Source organism: Nesoenas mayeri (genome assembly GCF_963082525.1).
Source record: "Nesoenas mayeri genome assembly, chromosome: 30".
NCBI classification, from domain to species: domain Eukaryota; kingdom Metazoa; phylum Chordata; class Aves; order Columbiformes; family Columbidae; genus Nesoenas; species Nesoenas mayeri.
This window is the reverse complement of record NC_137564.1, coordinates 1,180,330-1,200,561: the sequence shown is the minus strand read 5'-3', so window position 1 is coordinate 1,200,561 and position 20,232 is coordinate 1,180,330. Positions and strand designations below refer to the sequence as shown.

Sequence of the window (20,232 nt, the reverse complement as noted above, 5' to 3'; positions counted from 1 at the left end):
ATAGGTGGGGGTGTGGAGTGGGTGGGAGGGGGTGGGATGGGGGTGGTGGGATGGGGGTGGTGGGGGTGGGGTGGGTGGGAGGGGTGGGTGGAGGGGTGGGTGGGGTGGGGATGGGTGGGTGGGATGAGATGGGATGGGATGGGGTGGGGTGGAGGGTGTGAGATGGGATGGGGGGGGTGTCTCACCTCCGTGAAGGTCCGGGCGGGCTCGGGGCGGTAGCGGATTTGGAAGCGGAGCCAGTAGAACCGGGGGTCCCAGGAGCGGGGGTAGGACCAGGTGACGCGCAGCCGCTGCGGTGACATCTCCAGCGGCGTCACCGTCACGTTGATGGGGGGGTCAGGCTTCACTGCCGGGGAATTGGGGGGGGTCAGAGCCCAGCACCGGCCAAGCTGCCCCCCCCATTAGGAGCGGCACTCACGGACACCGCTGAGCGTGATGATCCTGTCCTCGCCGGCCGCGGCGCCGGCGCCGTTGGTGACACACGTGGACACCACGAGCGGTTTGGTGTCCTCGGCGCCGGGCGGCACCTTCACCCGGCAGACGAACTTGCGCGCCCTGGCAAAGTAGCGGCACCGCTGCGGCGCCGCGTCCTCGGCCGCGAACCTGCGGGGACGCGGCCGTGACACGGGGGGAAACGGTTTGGTGGGGGGGGGGTCGCGGTGACGCCGGGCGCCCACCTGCGCTTCACCCACAGCATCGCCCGCGTCCCCGGCGACGGCTGCGCCCGCAGCGGCCACTCGCACAGCACGTCCTTGTCGTGGCTCCGGCGGTAGCAGGACACGCGGGGGGGCTCGGGGGGCTCTGCAAGGCAGGGGGGGTGTGGGTGCGGGGGGGTGCGGGGGGCGCTGGGGATGCAGGGGGGGGGCCCGGGGAGCACCCACCTTCCACCAGCAGCTGCAGGGAGCGCAGCGGGCGGCCCCCCCCGGAGCAAACGTATCGCCCCGAGTCCTCGTGGCGCAGGCGCCGCAGGAGCAGCGCGTTGCCGTCCGGCAGCTGCCGGCTGTGCCCCCCCCGCGCCGCCGGGCCCCGCTCCTCCCGCCGCCAGGTGACGGTGACGTTGGCCGGTCCCTCGTCCTGGCAGGTCAAGGTGATGTTGGCTCCCGGGCGGCCCAGCACCGTGTTCCGTGAGAGCCCTGGGGGGGGGGGGGGGGGGGGGGGGGCAAAAAGGTGGGGGTCAGGCAATGGAGACAAGAGCACAGGTGTCCCAAGTGGGGGACACACACGGCGCCATCTGCTCCCGCTCCATGTCAATATTTGCAGGAGGCAGCGAGACGGAGCGAGCGGCGGCACCTGCTGAGTCAGCGGTTCTGCAGGGGGGTGGGAATGGACCCCCCCGGCGCCCCCAGCACAGGGGAGCGGGGAGGTGGGAGAACCACAAGCTGGGGGTCCCGGGGGGATCCTGGGGGTCCTGGTGCGGGAAGGGTTAAGCGGGCAGCTCTGGCCGGGGGCACCGCGCCAGGAACGCGCCCAGGGCAGCGATCCGGCCCCCCCGGGCACCCTCCCGGCTGCAAAGGTCAAGAGCCAGCACGGACCTGCCCGTTCCCAGCGGCTCCTGCTGCCGGGAACGCACCAGCACCCAGCGCCCAGCACCCAGCACCAGCACCAGTGCAGCGCAGAGCACACCCAGTACACAGCACCCAGTTCCCAGTACACAGCACCCAGTACCGAGCACCCAGCACACAGAACCCACCCCTGTGCACCCTCCCAGTACAGAGCGCTCACTTTCCAGTCCAAAACACCCAGCGCCCAGTACAGAGCGTCCAAGTACCGAGCACCCAGCACCCACCCAGTCCAAAACACCCAGCGCCCAGTACAGAGCGTCCAGCACCCACCCAGTCCCGAGCACCCAGCTCCCAGCACCCAGCCGGTGCCCCCCACGAGCTCCGCGGGCCGGGCACGGACCCGCGTGTCTGTCTGTCTGTCTGTCTGTCTGTGTCCCCATGTCCCGCACCCGCGGGATCCCAGCGCCCCCCTCCCGCACCCGCGGGGTCCCAACACCGCCCGGCCGCGTCCATGTCCCCGCACCCGTGGGGTCCCAGCGCCCCCCTCCCGCACCCGCGGGGTCCCAACACCGCCCGGCCGCGTCCATGTCCCGCACCCGCGGGGTCCCAGCGCCCCCCTCCCACACTCGCGGGGTCCCAACACCGCCCGGCCGCGTCCATGTCCCGCACCCGCGGGGTCCCAGCGCCCCCTCCCGCACCCCGCGGGGTCCCAACACCGCCCGGCCGCGTCCATGTCCCGCACCGCGGGGTCCCAGCGCCACCCGCCGGGTCCCGGTGGTCCCGGCCCGCTCTCGCTCACTCACCCCGCGGGGCCGCAGGGGCCGCTGGGGAGACGGCCGGCGGCGAGGAGGAGGAAGGTGAGGAGGAGGAGCAGGAGGAGCAGGAGCAGGAGAGGCCGCGCCATGGCGCCGGCCCCGGCCAGGAAAACATCGGCGGGGCCGGTGCCCGCGGTTGTTGAAACCGGGACGGGACGGGGGGGGTGGGGGGGGTGCGGGCGGGGGCGGCTCTCCGCGGGCAGCACGTGCGCCCGGGAGGGGCGGGGGCAACACAGTACCGCCCCTCCCGGTGTCCCCCGGTGTTCCCGGACCCGCCCCCGGCGGACACAGGACGGGCAGAAACTGTTCAGAATATTGTTTATAAAAATAAAGGTTTATAAAAAAACTGTTGTTTTCCCTTTAAAATTATGTTTGTTTGGGGGCGTTTTGTGTGGTTTTTCATGGTTTTTTTTTTTTTGGGGGGGGGAGGTTCTGTTTGTTTTTTGGGGGGTTATTTGTTGTTGTGGCTTTTCGATTGTTTTTAGTTTGGAGGGTTGTTCTGTTTTGTTGCTGTTGTGCTTGTTTCTCTACGGACCCACCAAACGCTACAACCCCACCATATAGAAACTCATCATCAACTAAGACACCCCCCGTCCCCCCCAACACAAAATAACCCCCCAAAACACCCACTCCAGCTCCTCTTTGGTATCAAGGAGAGAGAGGGGTACAATGTCCCCCCCCAAAAAGGCTCCGAGGAGGAGGAGGAGGAGGAAGCAGCGGTTGCGCCCCCCCCCGGGCATGGCACCGAATCTCAGCACCCGTGAACCCGCAAAAATCAGGAAGGAGCCAGAATCGCTTCCCCTTTCCCCCCCCCAGCGCTGGAACACACACCAGGGGCAAGTGACAAGGGGACAACGACACCCCTGCCCCCACCCCCCCCCGAGAAACGAGTCGCTCTGTCCACTTGGAGCACTTTTCCTTCCCTTTTTTTTTTACTGGTTTGTGGCTTTTTTTGTTCTTTTCTTCTTTTTATATAAAAAAAGGACAGGGGGGGGGGGGGGAGTTGAGGGGGGGTGCGCTGTCATCGCCCCCCCGGGACCCCCGCGCCAGTGGCTCTGGGCACGATACATTCGCGTGACGGGGGGGTTTGGCGCTCCGTGGAGGTGAATACTATGTGTGTGGGGGGGGACGCAGCGTCCATCCGTCTGTCCGTCCGGTATATTTTTGGTTACACCGCAACAATCCCCAGCGTCCCGCGGTGCGGGGGGGGCAAGGCTGCGATTTCACACCTTGAGCGCCTTGTCGGGGCTGCCGGCGTCGCTGCCCTTTTTTCTTGCGCAGGGTCTCAATCCAGCCGGCGCTGGGCCGGGTGCTGAAGCCGGCGAGCGCCAGGGAGCTGAGCCGCATGTTCTTCCCGGACATGATGAGCTCGCCGAATCCCTCCTGGGGACATGATGAGCTCGCCGAATCCCTCCTGGTGCGAGAAGGCGTAGCCGGAGCGGCGCGACCCCGCGCGCCCCACGCGCCGCATGCACCGGTGCTGCGTCTTCTGCTTCTTGCGGACCAGCTGGGTGTAGCGCACCTGGGGACGCGGGGACGGCGTCAGGAACCGCGGCGACGGCGTCAGGAACATCCCGCCCGCCGGGGACGGGCGCCCTGTGTGTGTCCCCCCACCGCGGTCTCACCGTATCGGACAGTTCTGGCTTCAGGTCCAGCTTGAGGAAGCGAAAGGCCACGACGGGCATGATGCAGACGACGGTGGTGAGGGCGATGGTCAGCCAGACCGTGGGCTGCGCCAGCGTGTTCTGCGCGTTACCTGGGGGGGGGGACGCGAATCCAGCACCCGCCGGGGTGGGGGGTGTCGCTCGGTAACCCCCCCGGGACTCACCCACGAAGCGGAACTGGTTGGGGAACATCTGGAAGAGGCCGTCGCTGTGCATGGCGAAGAGGATGGCGAAGTAGGCGGCCAGGCTGCCCCAGATGAAGAAGTGGTTGATGGCCGTCCAGAAACCTGTGTCCAGCCCGATCTGGGGGAGAGAGGACAGACAAGGCTCAGGGGATGGTCACTGTGCTCAGGGATGGTCACCGTGCTCAGGGAATGGCCACCATCCTACATGCATGGCCACCATGCTCAGGGACAGCCACTGTGCTCAAGGAATGGCCACTGTGCTCAGGGGATGGCCACTGTGCTCAGGGATGGCCACCATGCTACATGCATGGCCACCATGCTCAGGGACAGCCACTGTGCTCAAGGAATGGCCACTGTGCTCAGGGAATGGCCACCATCCTCAGGGAACAAGCACTGTGCTCAAGGGAATGGCCACCAAGCTCAGGGAATAGCCACCATGCTCAGGGACGGCCACCATGCTCAGAGAATGGCCCACTGTTCTCAGGGGATGGCCATTGTGCTCAAGGAATAGCCACCATGCTCAGGAAATGGCCACCGTGCTTAGAGATGGCCACCATGCTAAGGGACAGCCACTGTGCTCAGGGAACGGCCACCATCCTCAGGAAAAGGCCACCATCCTCAGAGAATGGCCACCATGCTCAGGGGATGGCCACGTGCTCAGGGAATGGCCACCAAGCTCAGGGGATGGCCACCATGCTCAGAGAATGGCCACCATGCTCAGAGAACGGCCACCAAGCTCCCGGCACGGGCGCAGGGCAGGATGTGACCCAGCCCTTCCCCTCCGCCATGCCCGCGGCTCGGGGCCAGCGTCCCCCACCTGCACGCTGACCACGATGACGAGGGACGTGGCGACGGTGACGGCGAAGGACTGGTAGTCGGCCAGCTGGGCGCCGTCGTCGCGCGTGGCGTCGGCGAAGACGCCGTAGGGGATGAAGAACATGAGGACGGACGTGTAGATGCCCTGGGCGATGCAGATGAAGAACTCGCGCTTGTTGAAGAGCAGGTTGAGCTGCCCGGGCTCGTAGAGCTTGGGGTACTCCATGCTCCGCTGCTCCGGCACGTCCTGGGGGGCACAGGATGATTTGGGGACCCCCATCCGACCGCTGGGGCTGCGCCAGGCTCTGCCAGCGCCCGCGGAGGGACAAGGACGCGCGGTGGCCCTTTGTCACCTCGCTGCGGGCAGCCGGTGACAGCTCCGCGCACGCGGGACCCCGGCGCTCCCCCGCGGTACCTGGTCAAAGACGCCCATGGCGAGTACGGGCAGCGAGGTGTAGACGATGTTGTAGAGCGTGATGAAGTACTGGTCGTACACGGTCTGTGCGGAACCGGGCGCTCAGGGGGACACGGGATGTGACCACCCCGTGTCCCGCACGGCCACTGTGTCACCGGCGGGACGGCGGAGCCAGCGCCGGCGCCCCCGGCACACGGGCAACTCCAGCCTCAAGCTCCCCTGGCGCAACTCGCGGCCATTCCCTCTCATCCTGGCGCTTGTTCCGACCCCCCCGGCTCCAACATCCACTGAGGCAATTGAGACCCACCACAAGCAGGGGGTCCCATGGGTGAACCCCCCGACCACTCACCTGCGCCGAGAAGCCGCAGAAGAAGCCGAACCAGAAGTGGACCATGGTGAAGGCGAAGTTCTTGTAGAAGAAGTAGCAGAGGAACTTGCACATGCGCAGGTAGGACCAGCGCCCGTGCACCAGGAGCAGGCGCTGCAGGAATTTGAACTGGGAGAAGGAGTAGTCGGAGGCCAGCACCGCCTGGATGCCCTCCTGCCCGCTGATCCCCACCCCGATGTGGGCGGCTGCGGAGACAAGAGACGTGGGGTCGGGACGGAGCACCAGGGACCGGCGGTGACACGGAGCGACAAGGACAGCGGCCGCCGCACACCCCAGGATGGCGCGAGGGGCACGTGGAGCTCCCCAAACTCACTCTTGATCATGCTGACGTCGTTGGCCCCGTCGCCGATGGCCAAGGTGACGGCTTTCTTGTACTTCTTCACCAGCTCCACCACCTGGGCTTTCTGCAGCGGCGTCACGCGGCAGCAGATGACGGCTTTACAGGCGCACGCCGTCTCCAGGAACTCCACCTCCATGTCGGCCTCCAGCGCGTGGGCCTGCGGGGACAGCGGGGGACGGTGGGGGACACGGCCGGACCGCTGTCCCGTCACCAAGATGCTGGAGGGAGTGGAGCATCTCCCGTGTGAGGAAAGGCTGAGGGAGCTGGGGCTCTGGAGCTGGACAAGAGGAGCCTGAGGGGGGACTCATTGCTGGGGCTCAAGATGGCAAGGGGCAGTGTCAGGAGGATGGAGCCAGGCTCTGCTGGTGACAACCAGGGACAGGACAAGGGGCAATGGGTGCAAACTGCAACACAGGAGGTTCCGCTGGCAGATGAGAAGCAACTTGTTGGGGTGAGGGTGGCAGAGCCTGGCCCAGGCTGCCCAGGGAGGGTGTGGAGTCTCCTTCTCTGCAGACATTCCAACCCGCCTGGACACCTTCCTGTGTAACCTCAGCTGGGTGTTCCTGCTCCATGGGGGGTTGCACTGGATGAGCTTTCCAGGGCCCTCCAACCCGTGACACTCTGGGATGCCGTCACTGTCACACCTGACACCGCAGCGTCCCTACCAGGCTGTGCCCGTTGATGACCAGGGCGTACTCGCCCGCGATGGCTTCCAGCACCGAGGTGAGCTTGGAGGAGGAGAGTTTCTCCTGGTAGGAGAAGCCGTTGGCCGTGGAGTGCGACGCGTCCATCATCTTCTCCCGGGCCTTCCTGCGGAGAAAGAGAATCAGAGAATCATCAGATCGTTTGGGTTGGAAAAGAGCTTTAAATCGAGTCCAACTGTTACCCCACCCTGTCCCTGCCCCATGTCCTGAGAACCTCATCTCTGTGTTTAACCCCCCAGGGATGGCGGCTCCAGCGCTGCCCTGGGCAGCCTGTTCCAACACCCACAGCCCTTTGGGGAGAAATCACCCCAAATTTCCACCCTCACCCTCCCCTGGTGCAACTTGAGGCCGTTTCCCCTGGTCCTGGCGCTTGTTCTGGGGAGCAGAGCCCGACCCCCCCGGCTCCAAGCTCCTTTCAGGCAGTTCAGAGAGTCAGGGCCCCCCGATTTTGGGCACTTCTGCACCCCCCGCGCCTCACCTGAGCTCCTCTCGCACCTCCAGCACAGTGTGACCCGTCACCACGAACACCTCGGTCATGTCGTCCGTCAGCATCTTGCAGGAGTAGCCGATGTTCACGGCTGTTTCTGGGGAGGGGACACGGGGGGCTGAGCCAGGGTCACCTCGTGGGGGCGGCACCTGCCCCACTGCCCCCCAGGCAGGTGGGATCCAGCCCCACATCCCACCAGCACCTCACCCTGCTTGTCCCCCGTCAGCACCCAGATCTTGATGTTGGCCAGCGTCAGGATGGCGATGGTTTCGGGGACCCCCTGCTGCAGCTTGTCCTCGATGGCCGTGGCTCCCAGCAGCTGGGGGGGCACCCAAAAAGGCGGCAGCTCCACTAGGGCCGCCCCGCCGCCGCGTCCCCCCCCCAGCCCTCCCCGTACCATCATATCGTGCTCCACCTCGTCGTAGAGCCGAGCCAGGCGATCCTCCCGCGCCTCGGGGACGCTGCCGGCGCGGCGCAGCCGCTCAGCCCAGTCCTCGTAGTAACTCTCCTCCAGGTCTTTGTACGCCAGCACCAGCGTCCGCAGCCCCTCGCCGGCGTATTCCTGCAAGCGCGCGGCGCTGGGCGCGGGGCAGAGCGCGGCGGTGGCCCCCGGACCCCCGCGGCCCCCCCGGGACCCCCGCCCGCGCTGCCGTCCCCCCGGCTCACGTTGAGGTGGTCGGTGGTGACGGTGCTCAGGTCCTGGCTGAGCGGGTGCAGCCGCTCCAGCAGGATGGTGTCGGCGCCCTTGCAGTACAGCCGGATCTTGCCCTCGGGGCTGCGCACTGCGGGGGGGGCACGGGGACACGCTGCTGGGTTCGGGGGGGCAGGAGGAGGTTCCCGCTCCAACACCCCATCCTGACCCCATGAGGTGTCTGTGGTCACGTCACCGCCCGCGTGGGGCTGGTCCCCAGCACTGAACCCAGACCCCAGCCCCACCGTGACCCTCCCAGCCCCACCGTGACCCCCAAGCCCCATGGGGACCCTCCCAGCCTCACCATGTCCCCCTCAGTCCCACCATGACCCTCCAAACCCCACTGCAACCCCCCCAGCCTCACCGTGTCCCTCCCAGCCCCATGGGGACCCTCCCAGCCCCACAGGGACCCTCCCAGCCCTATGGGGACCCTCCCAGCCCCACTGTGTCCCTCCCAGCCCCATGGGGGACCCTCCCAGCCCCATGGGGGACCCTCCCAGCCCTATGGGGACCCTCCCAGCCACACTGTGACCCCTCCCAGCCCCATGGGGACCCTCCCAGCCCCACTGTGTCACTCCCAGCCCCACTGTGTCCCTCCCAGCCCCATGGGGACCCTCCCAGCCCTATGGGGACCCTCCCAGCCTCACCGTGACCCCAGCCCCACCACAGCCCCTTCAGCCCCACTGTGACCCCCCCCCCAGCCCCACTGCAACCCCTCCAGCCCCACAGAGACCGTCCCAGCGCCATGGGGACCTTCCCACCCTCACCGTGATCCTCCCAGCCCCACCGTAACCCTCCAAATCCCACTGCAACCCTCCCAGCCCCACTGTGACCCCCCAGCCCCACTGTGACCCCCATCTCCCGGCTCACCGATGACGGACATGCGCTTGCGGACGTTGTTGAAGTCCAGGATGGCCAGCAGCTGGTAGGTGACGGCGCGGCCCAGCTCCTGCACCGTGATGGTTTTGGGCGTGCGGGACCGGAACACGAAGCCGAAGTTCCTGGCGGCCGCCACCAACGCGCCCTCGTCCGGGGACTGCGCCTTGTAGAACAGCTCCCCTGGGGACAGCGGGGGGCACGGGGGGGGCACGGGGGGGTCACAGTGATGGGGGTCACAGTGCGGAGGGACACAGTGCTGGGGGTCACGATATTGGGGGGACACAGTGCTGGGGGGGTCACAGTGCTGGGGGGACACAGCACTTGGGGGGTTAACAGTGCTGGGGGGGTCAGAGTGCCAAGGGGGTCATAGTACTTGGGGGGTCACAGTGCTGGGGGGTCACAGCACTGGGGGGTTTACAAGACTGGGGGGGTCACAGCACTGGGGGCGTCACAAGACTGGGGGGACACAAGACTAGGGGGGTCACAACACTGGGGGGGTCAGAGTGCTGGGGGTGTCATAGCAATGGGGGGTCACAGTGCTGGGAGGGGTCACAGCGCTGGGGGGACACAGTGCTGGGGGGTCACAACATTGGAGTGTTCACAAGACTGGGGGGTCACAGTGCTGGGGAGACACAAGACTGGGGGACACAAGACTGGGGGGATCAAAAGACTGGGGGGGTCACAAGACTGGGGGGACACAAGACTAGGGGGGTCACAAGACTGGGGGGGTCACAAGACTTGGGGGACACAAGACTGGGGGGGTCACCACACTGGGGGGGTCACAACATTGTTGGGGTCACAGTGCTGGGGGGACACAGTGCTGGGGGTCACAACACTGGAGCGTTCACAAGACTGGGGGGTCACAGCACTGGGGGGGTCACAACACTGGGGGGGTCACAACACTGGGGGTCACAGCACCAGGGATGACAGCGCGGGGGGGTCCCAGCGCCCACCTTGGCTCCTCTCCTCGGACATGACGGTGTGGCAGAGCGAGAGCAGGCGGAAGAACTCGTGCACGTGGGGGTCGCCCAGCCTGACGGCCTCCAGCAGGCTGGGGTCCCAGAACCGGAACCGCGGGTCCGCCAGCGGGTTGAAGGAGAAGTCCACGGGTTCCGGTCTCTGGGGGGGACACGGGGGGGTCACCCGCTGCGGCCCCGCCCGGCGCCCCCCCCGCGCTGCCCTTACCTCTCCCAGCTCCGCCTTGGGACCCAGCGCGTCCTGCACGTCACCTGCGAAACGGGGCCACGAGTGAGCGGGGACACGGACCCAACGCTGCCCGCCCGTGCCACTTTAACTAAAAAACAGTTAATTCTCCTCAAACCTTCCTTTTCCATCGCTCGTTATTTGGACTTAGTTTGAGAACAAGAGATACCAGCCCGGCACAGTTAATGTGTTTAATTGCTCTGCTCTGAGAGCCAAGGACACTCTGAGCTCTGCCCACAGGGGGGAGGCAGCGAGGAAGGGGATGGACGGACAGAGCTGGACTGACACCCGCATTTATCAATCAGAGTATTCCAGCCAATTAGCATCACGCTAATTATTTAAGGAGAGTCAGGACCTCTCTTTCTGGCATTTCTCGCTCTTTCTGTGTTTATCTCAATCCAAGTTGCGATTCTCTCCCCTATTGGGGGACGAGCGAGCGGCTGCGTGGTTAAACCGCACCAGCGCAGCCCCTCGGCGGGGGGGAGCCGGAGCGTCGCGCCCCCGGCGCTCACCGTAGCTGTGCCCGTTCACCGAGCACTTGCTGAACACCATGATGTTCTGGGTGAGGGTGCCGGTCTTGTCGGAGAAGATGTACTCGACCTGGCCCAGCTCCTCGTTGAGGGTGGTGGTCCGCGCCTCGGCCGGCGTGCGCCGCTGCGCGCAGTACATCTTCTTGTCCCAGTTGATGAAGTAGCTGTGCCCGAGCCGGATCACCTCCACGCTGCCAAGGGGACGCAACCGGGTGTCACCGGGGCCGGGTGACGCCGCCGGGGACACGCGCGCCCACCGCGGACCCCCCGGGGTTCCCCCCGACACGCTGCGCCCGTCCCGCGCCCGCTCCTACCGACAGCCAAGCCGGGGCTGGGGACACGGGGCCCGGCACCGAGGGGACGTCCCGCCGGGCGTCTCGCACACCTACGCGCCCCCAAACCCCCTCCCCGGCCCCCCGGCAATGAGCTAATGGGAGGGGTGGGGGCGACACGTTCTTACCTCGGGGTAAGGGTGACAGAACCCATGCTGGGGAACGAAAAGAGAGAGAAATTAAAAGAGAGAGAGAAGGGGACAGTGCGGGAGCCTGGGAGCTGCGCGGGGGGGCAGCAAAATAACCAGCGTGCAGCCAGGGCGGGGAGAGATGAGCAGCCAGACAGACGCAGCCGGGGGGGGACAAGTGGGGTGGCAGGTTTTGGGGTATCCCCGAGGGCAGCCCCGCGCCCCCCCGCGCACACAGCTCCGTCCCTGTGTCCCCTCCCCGCAGGGCACCCCAAATTAACCTCCCCCCCCTCCTCGCCCAGCCCTTCGGCCCCTACCTCACGTAGAGCGAGATGGGCACCACGGTGTTGAGGATGATGATGTAGGACCAGAAGGAGAGGAAGCCGGAGAAGAAGGCACTGTGCACCCCCTCGTCCCAGGGCAGGTAGATCTGGAAGCAGACGCCCACCTCGTGCTCCCAAATGGCGTTGCCGATGGCCAGGATCACCCCCATGCACACCAGGAACCCGAAAATCTGCGGAGAGGAGGGGGAGACGTCAGAGCCCCCGAGATAGAGCTGGGGGGGCATCCGGGATCCCCCCGCGCACCCAGAGCACCAGCGTGTTCATCAGCCGGTCGATGCTCGTCCGCTTGAACTTGGTGCGGCCACTGTTCTGCATCAGCTTTGTGTCGGGCCCTGGGGAGAGAGACGGGGGGTCAGGGGGGGCTCCCCGTTCCCTATGGGGGGGCGGCGTCACCGTCCCGACCCACCTGCGAAGACGACGAGGCCGAAGCACCACTCGGTGTTGCGCAGGACGCAGCCCCGCAGCAGCATGTTCTGGTTGCTCAGGGGGTATTTGTTCTCCTTCCAGTACAGCGTCCCCCCAAACTTGTCCAGCTTGTTGTTGGGGGGTTCGCAGATCACTTCACCTGGGAAAAGGGGGGGGCGGTGCAGCTGTCACTCGCCTCCTCCCGGCGCCCAGTTCCACCCCAGTGCTCCCAGTACCGTCCCCGTCGACACGGCGCGGAGGGTCCTGGTGTCTCTGGGTGGGACCCACCCCAGGGGACAAAGTGGGGACCCCGAGGGCTCCCCATGGATCGCAGGCACTCACCGTCGAACCCGGCCAGCTTGCCGGTGTCCCCCAGCTCCGAGGTGACGGGGATGGCCTGGCGCACCTTCATGTTGGTCTCCCTGCACATAACGAAGCGCGGGGTGTGAGCGGCGGCCGGGCAGGGGGGACGCTCGAATGCTCCCCAAGTTGTGTTTGCTCTCATTGTCACCGCTTGCCGTCCCCCGTCACGCGGGGGACACGGGGACACCCACCCGTCCAGCTCCGATGTCTCTATGTAGCACAAGCCGTGGGGTTCGCTGCTGGACAGGAGGAGCAGGTCAGCCTGCGGGGAGACACGGGGGGCCGGGCTGGCACCAGGGGACACTGGGGACAAGGCTCTGGGGACACGCGTGCTCAGCAGCCCTGGCTGGGGACACTTGGGAGCGGAGCTGGGGAAGGCGCTGGGGGACAAGTGTCCATCTCCGATCTCGCTCCAGCGCCTCCAGCTCTTCCCCAGCGTGAGGAGGGGACGGTGGAGCCCGAAAGCCGAGCGCTGGCAGCGCCCCGCGGTGCTGCCGGACCCGCCGCGGTGCTGCCGGACCCGCCGCGGCGCCGCGCTCACCGCCACGAACTGGTTGTTCTCCAGCTTGATGATGTCCCCGACGCGGACGTTCATCCACTGCTCCTGCCGCAGCCTGTGGGGACACGGGGGACATGGCGGGAGCCGCTGCCGCCGCCCGTCCTGCGTCCCCACGTCCCCGTGTCACCGCGTCCCCTCCCCGTGACACTCACACTCCGCCGATCAGCACCTGAGACTGACGGTTGTTCACCTGGTTGTCGCTTTTATGGCGGAACTGGGGGAAAAAACAAGTGTCAAGCGCAACGGGGTCCCCTGTCCCCAGTGTCCCCGTGTCCTGCAGCCCCCCCCCCGGGGACAGGGACACGCGGGGGCCGCTCACATAGTCGTCGGTGGCGTCTTTGACGGCGGTGATGGTTAAGACAAGAACCAAAGGCACGATGGTGGTGAACCAGGAGAGCGAGGAGATCTGGGGGATCAGCTGGGGACGGGGACGGGGGTCACAGGGGACCCCAGACCCCACCGAGCTCGGGGAGGGAACAGCAGGGTGGGGGGGCCCCGTTTGCCCCCCCAGAATTACCTGCAGGATGAGGAGGAAGAGGAAATAGGTGTTGGCCACTTCCTGGAACTGCTCGAAGAGGTTGACGGGCAGGAAGGTGACGATGTTGTACTTGGAGGTCTTGATGCAGTTGCTCTGGGGACGAGACGGGGGGGTCAGGAGCCACCGGGGCCCCGCGACCCCCCAGCATCGATCACCGCCCCCCCAGTTTGGGAGCCCAGACCCCCTCGAGAGCCGGTTCCGTCCCCTCGGTCCCCAGTTTGTGACAGGGACACCACCCAGTGTCCCACAAGGGGTGACCCCAGACCCCGTGTCCCCCCCCAGCCAGAAATAACCTCAGTGGGGAAGGGGGAGACCAAGGTGAGCGCTGCCCCTCCAGAAGCTCGTTAATTAATCAGAAGCTCGTCAGGGTGCAGGCGGAGCTGGGGGTGTCAATGGGGGGAGCTGGGGGTGTCAAGGGGGGGGGCTGGGGGTGTCAATGGGGGGGGCTGGGGGTGTCAATGGGGGGAGCTGGGGGTGTCAATGGGGGGGCTGGGGGTGCCAATTTGGGGGGTTGGAGGTGTCAATGAGGGGCTGGGGGTGTCAATGGGGGGAGCTGGGGGTGTCAATGGGGGGCTGGGGGTGTCAATGGGGGGGAATGGGGGTGTCAATGGGGAGCTGGGGGTGTCAATGGGGGGAGCTGGGGGTGTCAATGGGGGGCTGGGGGTGTCAATGGGGGGGAATGGGGGTGTCAATGGGGAGCTGGGGGTGTCAATGGGGGGAGCTGGGGGTGTCAATGGGGGGCTGGGGGTGTCAATGGGGGGGAATGGGGGTGTCAATGGGGAGCTGGGGGTGTCAATGGGGGGAGCTGGGGGTGTCAATGGGGGGGAATGGGGGTGTCAATGGGGGGCTGGGGGTGTCAATGGGGGGGCTGCGTGTGCCCCCCCCATCAGCACCGTTGTCTCAGGGCCAAGCAGCCGGTTCCAGCTCCGCTGACCCGGGGGTGACGCGGGGCTGTGTGGGGTCCCTCCAAACCCTGCCCGGGGGGGATGGGGGGCTGGGCTGGCCCCCCCACTCACCGCGTACTGGAACTTCTCGTTGTACTCCCGCGCGTTGGCTCGCACCCGCCGCTCCTCCTCTGCGGCACAGCGCCCGTCAGCCCGCGCCCCAAACCTGACCCTGAACCTGCACCCCCAAACCTGCGCCCAAACCTGCACCCCGAAACCTGCACCCCAAACCTGACCCCAAACATGACCCCGAACCTGCACCCCGAAACCTGCGCCCCAAACCTGACCCCAAACCTGCACCCCTAAACCTGTACCCTAAACCTGCGCCCAAACCTGCACCCCCAAACCTGCACCCCAAACCTGCACCCCGAAACCTGCACCCCAAACCTGACCCCAAACATGACCCCAAACCTGCACCCCAAACCTGACACCAAACCTGCACCCCTAAACCTGACCCCAAACCTGCACCCCTAAACCTGATCCCAAACCTTGTACCCCTAAACCTGCACCCCAAACCCTGCACCCTTAAACTTGCACCCCTAAACCTGCACCCCAAGCCCTGCATCCAAACCCTGCACCCCCAGAACCCTGCACCCCAAAACCCTGAACCCTGCACCCCAAACCCCCTGCACCCCCAAAACCCCTGTACTCCAAACCCTGCACCCCAAGCCCTGCACCCCAACTCCCTGCATCCCCTGAACCCCTGTACCCCCAGAACCCCTGCACCTCCAAAACCCCTGCACCCCAAACCCTGCATCCCAAACCCCTGCACCCAAACCCTGCACCCCAAACCCTGCACCCCAACTCCCTGCATCCCCAGAACCCCTGCACCCCCAAAACCCCTGCACCCCAAACCCTGCACCCCAAACCCCTGCACCCAAACCCTGCACCCCAAACCCTGCACCCCACTCCCCTGTACCCCCAGAACCCCTGCACCCCCAAAACCCCTGCACCCCAAACCCTGCACCCCACCCCCCCGTACCCCCAGAACTCTTGCACCCCAAACCCTGTACCCCAAAGCCTGCACCCAACCCCTGCACCCCCAGACCCCCCGTGCACCCGCAGAGCTCCCGCACCCCCAGCGCCGCACCCCCCGCCGCACCGCGGTCCCCCGGGGCCGGTCCGGGGCACGGCCGGGACTGCGGGTCCAGCCCGGGCCCTCCCGCCGCGTTACCGGGACAACGGCCGCGCCGGGCCCGCCGGGGCCTCCCGGTCCCCCCGCTCACCCGGGGCCCGGCGGGCCGCGCACCGCTCCATGGCCCGCGGCCGCGCAGCCCATGGGGAGCGGGGGCCGGGGCCGGGGCCGGTGGCGGGGCCGCTGCGGCCCCGCTGCTGCTGCCGCTGCCGCCGCTCAGCGCCCCATGGCCGCGGCGGCGCCGGGCGGCGGCGGAAGTGGCGGCGAACGGGAGGCGGGGAGCGAGCCGGCGCGCGCGGGAGGGACGCGGGGACCCGGGGGCGCGGGGAGCGAGGGGTCCCGGGGGCTGCGGGAACAAACGGGGGCTGGGGGTTCAGGGGCAGCACCGGGGGGGCCCAGTGTAGCAACCATGGGGGTGCTGGGCGGCACCGGGGGTATCAGGGGCGGCACCGGGGGTATCAGGGGCAGCCCTGGGGGGTCGTGGGGAGCGGGGGGTCCCAGGGGCAGCATCGGGGGAGTCCTGGGGGGCCAAAGAGGGTCTTGGGGGTTCAGGGGCAGCACCGGGGGGTCCTGGGGGGCCAAAGGGGGTCTTGGGGGTTCAGGGGCAGCCCCAGGGGGGTCCCAGTGTAACAACCATGGCGGTGCTGGGCAGCACCGGGGGTATCAGGGGCAGCACCGGGGGGGTACCGGGGACGTCCTGGGGGGCCAAAGGGAGTCTTGGGGGTCAGGGACAGTCCTGGGGGGTCGTGGAGAGCAGGGGGTCCCAGAGGGTCCCAGAGGCAGCACCGGGGGGAGTACCGGGGGGGTCTTGGGGGTTCAGGGACAGCCCCGGGGGGATCCCAGTGTAACAACCATGGGGGTCCTGGGCAGCCCCGGGGGTATCAGGGGCAGCACCGGGGGGGGATCGGGGGGTCCTGGGGGTCAGGGATAGTCCCGGGGGGTCTCAGGGGCAGCCCTGGGGGGTCGTGGGGAGCAGGGGGTCCCAGGGGGTATCAGGGGCAGCACTGGGGGTGTATCAGAGGGTCTTGGGGGTCACAGGAGCAGCCCCGGGGGCTCCCAGGGAGCCAGGGGGGTATCAGGGGCAGCCCCGGGGGGGCCCCAGTGTAACAACCCCGGGGGTGTGGGGAGCCTGGTGTGGGGGGTCCCAGGGGGGTCTTGGGGGTCAGGGACAGTCCTGGGGGCATCAGGAGCAGCTCCGGGGGTCCTGGGGGACCAGGGGCAGCCCCGGGGTGACGGTCCCGCTCACGGGTGCAGGAGGGGCCTGAACGGACGCTGGAGCCGGGGGGGTCGGGAACAAGCGCCAGGAGCAGAGGAAACGGCCGCAAGTTGCACCAGGGGAGGGGGAGGGTGGAAATTTGGGGTGATTTCTCCCCAAAGGGCTGTGGGTGTTGGAACAGGCTGCCCAGGGCAGTGCTGGAGTCGCCATCCCTGGGGGGTTAACACACAGGTGAGGTTCTCAGGGATGTGTTTAGTGCCGGGGGGGGAACGCTCGGAGTCGATGATTTTAAAGCTCTTTTCCATCCCAAATGGTTCTGTGGTTCTCTGGCTTCAATCAGCACCAGAGCAGAGTCCCGCGTGGGGACAGGGACGGGAGTGTCCCCCACAGGAGCCCCCAGGGCCCCCCCGTGGCCTCGGGGAACCCGGACCCCGCTCAGCTGAGCCAGCGCTGCCGTGTTACCCCCGGGATCCCCAATTTCCTCCGCCTGCTCCCGTCCAGCCGCTGCAGCGCTAACCAAGAGCCCTCGGAGCGGCTCCAGGACGGGCCGAGCGCGGCTCGGGGTGTCAGCACAGGCAGGTGCGTGGAGGGGGGGCCGTGGCCCCAAACGGGGGGTCCCGGCCTGAAGGAGCCCGGCAGGTTAGCATAAATAAACTTTATTTCTTTGTACACACACACAAATGACCCCACGGGCCCCCCCAGCCTGGGCAGCGGCTCCACGCAGCATCCGCCCCATCTGCAATGAAAACAGGGCGGGGGGGAAGAGGCTGCTGCTCCCCCCACCGCCCCGGACGGAGCGGAATCCATCCCAGCGCCTCAGCAAAACGTGGGGTCCCCCCACACCTCACACATTCGGGGTGCTCGTCCCGGGGGGGGCACAGCTACCAGCTGGAGAACCAGCGGCGGAAGAAGGTGCGGAGCGCGGAGGAGGCGTCGCTCAGGGTGGGGGCGCGGAGCTCGTCCTGTCGCGGCCACGAGTCCGTGAACTGCGCCAGCTCCCCTGCGAGGGCAGCGGGACCGCTCAGGGGGCGCCCCAAACCTCCCGTTCGCCCCCCGTCCCCATGGAGGGGACACACACTCACGGTCGTCCATGTTGAGCACCTCCTCGCGGTAGTCGCGGTGCTGCCCGTCCTCCTTGGTGGTGGTGATGAAGGCCTGGTCTCCTCTCCGGCGCGTCACCGTGGTCTCACGGTGGCCCTGGCTGTCCTGCACCGTCCGGCGCTCCTCCACCGCCTGCCGCGCCGCACCGCCGCCTCAGGGACGCCACCGCCGCCACCATGGCGTCCCCAAGCCACCCCCAGCCCGCCGGGGACACCACAGCGTCCCCAAGGCACCCCAAACCTGACGGGGACACCACAGTGTCCCCAAGTCACCCCAAACCTGACAGGGACACCACAGCGTCCCCAAGGCACCCCAAACCTGACGGGGACACCACAGTGTCCCCAAGTCACCCCAAACCCGCTGGGGACACCACAGCGTCCCCAAGGCACCCCAAACCTGACAGGGACACCACAGTGTCCCCAAGTCACCCCAAACCTGACGGGGACACCACAGTGTCCCCCAGCCCACTGGGGACAACACAGTGTCCCCAGGTCACCCCCAGCCCGCCGGGGACACCACAGCGTCCCCAAGTCACCCCAAACCTAACAGGGACACCACAGTGTCCCCCAACCCGCTGGGCACAACACAGCATCCCCAAGTCACCCTAAACCTGATGGGGACACCACAGTGTCCCAAAGTCACCCCCAACCGGCTGGGGACACCACAGCATACCCAGGTCACCCCCAGCCCACTGGGGACACCACAGCGTCCCTAAGTCACCCCAAACCCGATGGGGACACCATAGTGTCCCCCAGCCCACTGGGGACAACACAGCGTCCCTAAGTCACCTCCAGTCTGCAGGGGACACCACAGCATCCCCAAGTCACCCCAAACCTGATGGGGATACCACAGTGTCCCCCAGCCCACTGGAGACAACACAGCATCCCCAAGTCACCCCAAACCTGACAGGGACACCATAGCGTCCCCAGGTCACCCCCAGCCCACTGGGGACACTCACCCCGTCAGGGAGCGTCACTTTGGTGACAGACACGCTCTTGAAGTACGAGCGGGACTCGGGCTCGTTGGGTCTCAGGATGGTCCCCAGCCCCGCCGAGGACACCTGGGAGTCCAGGTCTGCGCGGGAGAGACGCGTGACAGTGACAGCGGCGCGGGGGACACTGAGACCCCCGTCCCCGCGCCACCACCCACCTTGATCTTCCTTGAGCGCAGGGGGAACCGGGCGAGCGTCGTCCAGCTGCAAGGCAAAGCCATGAGGTGACAAAAGGTGACACGAGGTGACACAAGGTGACACAAGGTGACACAGGTGACACAGGTGACACGAGGTGACACAAGGTGACACAGGTGACACGAGGTGACAAAAGGTGACACGGGTGACACGGGTGACACGTGACACGGGTGACACGGGTGACACGAGGTGACACGGGTGACACGGGTGACACGGGTGACACGAGGTGACACAAGGTAACACAGGTGACACAAGGTGACACGAGGTGACAAAAGGTGACACGGGTGACACGGGTGACACGAGGTGACAAAAGGTGACACAGGTGACACGGGTGACACAGGTGACACGAGGTGACACAAGGTGACACAGGTGACACAGGTGACACAAGGTGACACAGGTGACACGAGGTGACACAGGTGACACAGGTGACACAAGGTGACACAGGTGACACGAGGTGACACAGGTGACACCATGAGGTGACACAGGTGACACAGGTGACACAGGTGACACGAGGTGACACAGGTGACACAAGGTGACACAGGTGACACGAGGTGACACGGGTGACACGGGTGACACGAGGTGACACGGGTGACATGAGGTGACACGGGTGACACAAGTGACACAAGGTGACACAGGTGACACCATGAGGTGACACAGGTGACACGGGTGACCTCGTGACAGCCAAACCCGCATCACCCACCCCCAGGAAGGGCGTCCAGGGCCGGGGGTCGCTGGGACCCTCGGGGTCTCCAGGGGCCACACCGGGAGCGGGACCGTCCGGTTCCTTCAGCATGGAGTCCCGCAGCGGGCGGCGCGGCCGGGGGGGCTCTGCGGGCACGGGGGGGGCGGTCAGGCTGGGGTGACCCCGGGACCCCGCGCACCCCCAGGTTGGGGGGCAGCCCCTTCCCATTCCCACCGAAGGGCTGGGGGGGCCCGGCCCAGGAGCCCCCGAGGAGCCCCAGGAGCTCCCCCATGTCCCGGAACAGCTCCTGGAAGGCGCCGCGGGAGCCGCCGGGGGTGAAGCCGAAGCCGAAGGTGAAATCCTGGGGGGGCTGCGCCGCGGCCGGGCCCGCACCGTCCTCCTCCTCGTCCTCCTCGTCCCACGCCGCGCCGAACAGCGGGTCCCGGGGCCTGCGGGACCGCGGCGCTGAGACACCGGGGCGGGGGGCACCGGGGGGCACCGGGGGGGGCACCGGAGGGGTGTTGCCGTTACCTCCCGCGCCCCGGGAACCCGAAGAAACCGCGAAACGCGTCGTAAAAACTCATCGCGGCTCCTCCGCCCTCCGTCCTCCTCCTGCCGTAAAGCGCCGCGGGCGCAAACGGCGCCGGAAAGCGCCGCCGGGTGTCGCGAAGCGCCGGGGA

At 67.1% G+C, this 20,232-nt stretch overlaps 4 protein-coding genes across 5 annotated transcripts in view; all 4 read right to left on the bottom strand.

Annotated features, from left to right (window-relative positions):
* Nucleotides 1-2,089, bottom strand: part of IL6R (interleukin 6 receptor) — a gene marked incomplete at both ends in the record, with an annotated part of 2,898 nt that extends 809 nt beyond the window's left edge. The window contains 5 exon segments of the mRNA XM_080361114.1: nt 186-346; nt 419-603; nt 678-801; nt 882-1,133; nt 2,056-2,089. Of these exon segments, the coding sequence (XP_080217240.1) occupies nt 186-346; nt 419-603; nt 678-801; nt 882-1,133; nt 2,056-2,089 (756 nt within the window).
* A 1,513-nt stretch (nt 2,090-3,602) lies between these two features.
* On the bottom strand, nt 3,603-5,628 carry LOC308050898 (phospholipid-transporting ATPase ID-like; the record flags this gene model as incomplete). The annotated part of the gene is made up of 5 exons (XM_080361113.1): nt 5,398-5,628; nt 4,984-5,229; nt 4,146-4,284; nt 3,943-4,073; nt 3,603-3,839 (listed from the first exon to the last, which is right to left on the bottom strand). The coding sequence occupies exons 1-5, from the start codon at nt 5,413-5,415 to the stop codon at nt 3,603-3,605; spliced, it is 771 nt and encodes a 256-aa protein (XP_080217239.1). The 5' UTR covers nt 5,416-5,628.
* A 14-nt stretch (nt 5,629-5,642) lies between these two features.
* Nucleotides 5,643-15,489, bottom strand: ATP8B2 (ATPase phospholipid transporting 8B2; the record flags this gene model as incomplete). The annotated part of the gene is made up of 24 exons (XM_080361112.1): nt 5,643-5,684; nt 5,747-5,970; nt 6,099-6,282; nt 6,791-6,935; nt 7,308-7,413; nt 7,524-7,635; nt 7,714-7,878; nt 7,983-8,098; nt 8,878-9,066; nt 9,840-10,005; nt 10,072-10,115; nt 10,602-10,810; nt 11,080-11,106; nt 11,397-11,593; nt 11,667-11,755; nt 11,830-11,988; nt 12,171-12,250; nt 12,383-12,453; nt 12,733-12,805; nt 12,903-12,964; nt 13,070-13,168; nt 13,268-13,381; nt 14,305-14,410; nt 15,407-15,489. 24 exons carry the CDS (start codon nt 15,487-15,489, stop codon nt 5,643-5,645), a joined length of 2,862 nt encoding a protein of 953 aa, XP_080217238.1.
* A 1,740-nt stretch (nt 15,490-17,229) lies between these two features.
* HAX1 (HCLS1 associated protein X-1) lies at nt 17,230-20,172 on the bottom strand. Of its 2 annotated transcripts, none has more exons than XM_080361205.1 (7): nt 20,084-20,172; nt 19,787-20,001; nt 19,571-19,698; nt 18,834-18,879; nt 18,643-18,758; nt 17,666-17,816; nt 17,230-17,583 (listed from the first exon to the last, which is right to left on the bottom strand). In XM_080361205.1, exons 1-7 carry the CDS (start codon nt 20,134-20,136, stop codon nt 17,465-17,467), a joined length of 828 nt encoding a protein of 275 aa, XP_080217331.1. In that variant the 5' UTR covers nt 20,137-20,172; the 3' UTR covers nt 17,230-17,464. The 2 variants fall into 2 exon arrangements, with proteins under 2 accessions (XP_080217331.1, XP_080217332.1); XM_080361206.1 differs by having other exon boundaries at nt 19,946-20,001.
* Between the last annotated feature and the right edge of the window lie 60 nt (nt 20,173-20,232).

Coding starts and splice junctions, on each gene's coding strand:
- HAX1 (XM_080361205.1), bottom strand. CDS start 20,136: ATGAGTTTTTACGACGCGTTTCGCGGTTTCTTCGGGTTCCCGGGGCGC. Junction 18,759..18,833: donor TGCGCTCAAGGAAGATCAAG/GTGGGTGGTGGC, acceptor TCTCCCGCGCAG/ACCTGGACTCCCAGGTGTCC. Junction 17,584..17,665: donor GGTGCTCAACATGGACGACC/GTGAGTGTGTGT, acceptor CTGCCCTCGCAG/GGGAGCTGGCGCAGTTCACG.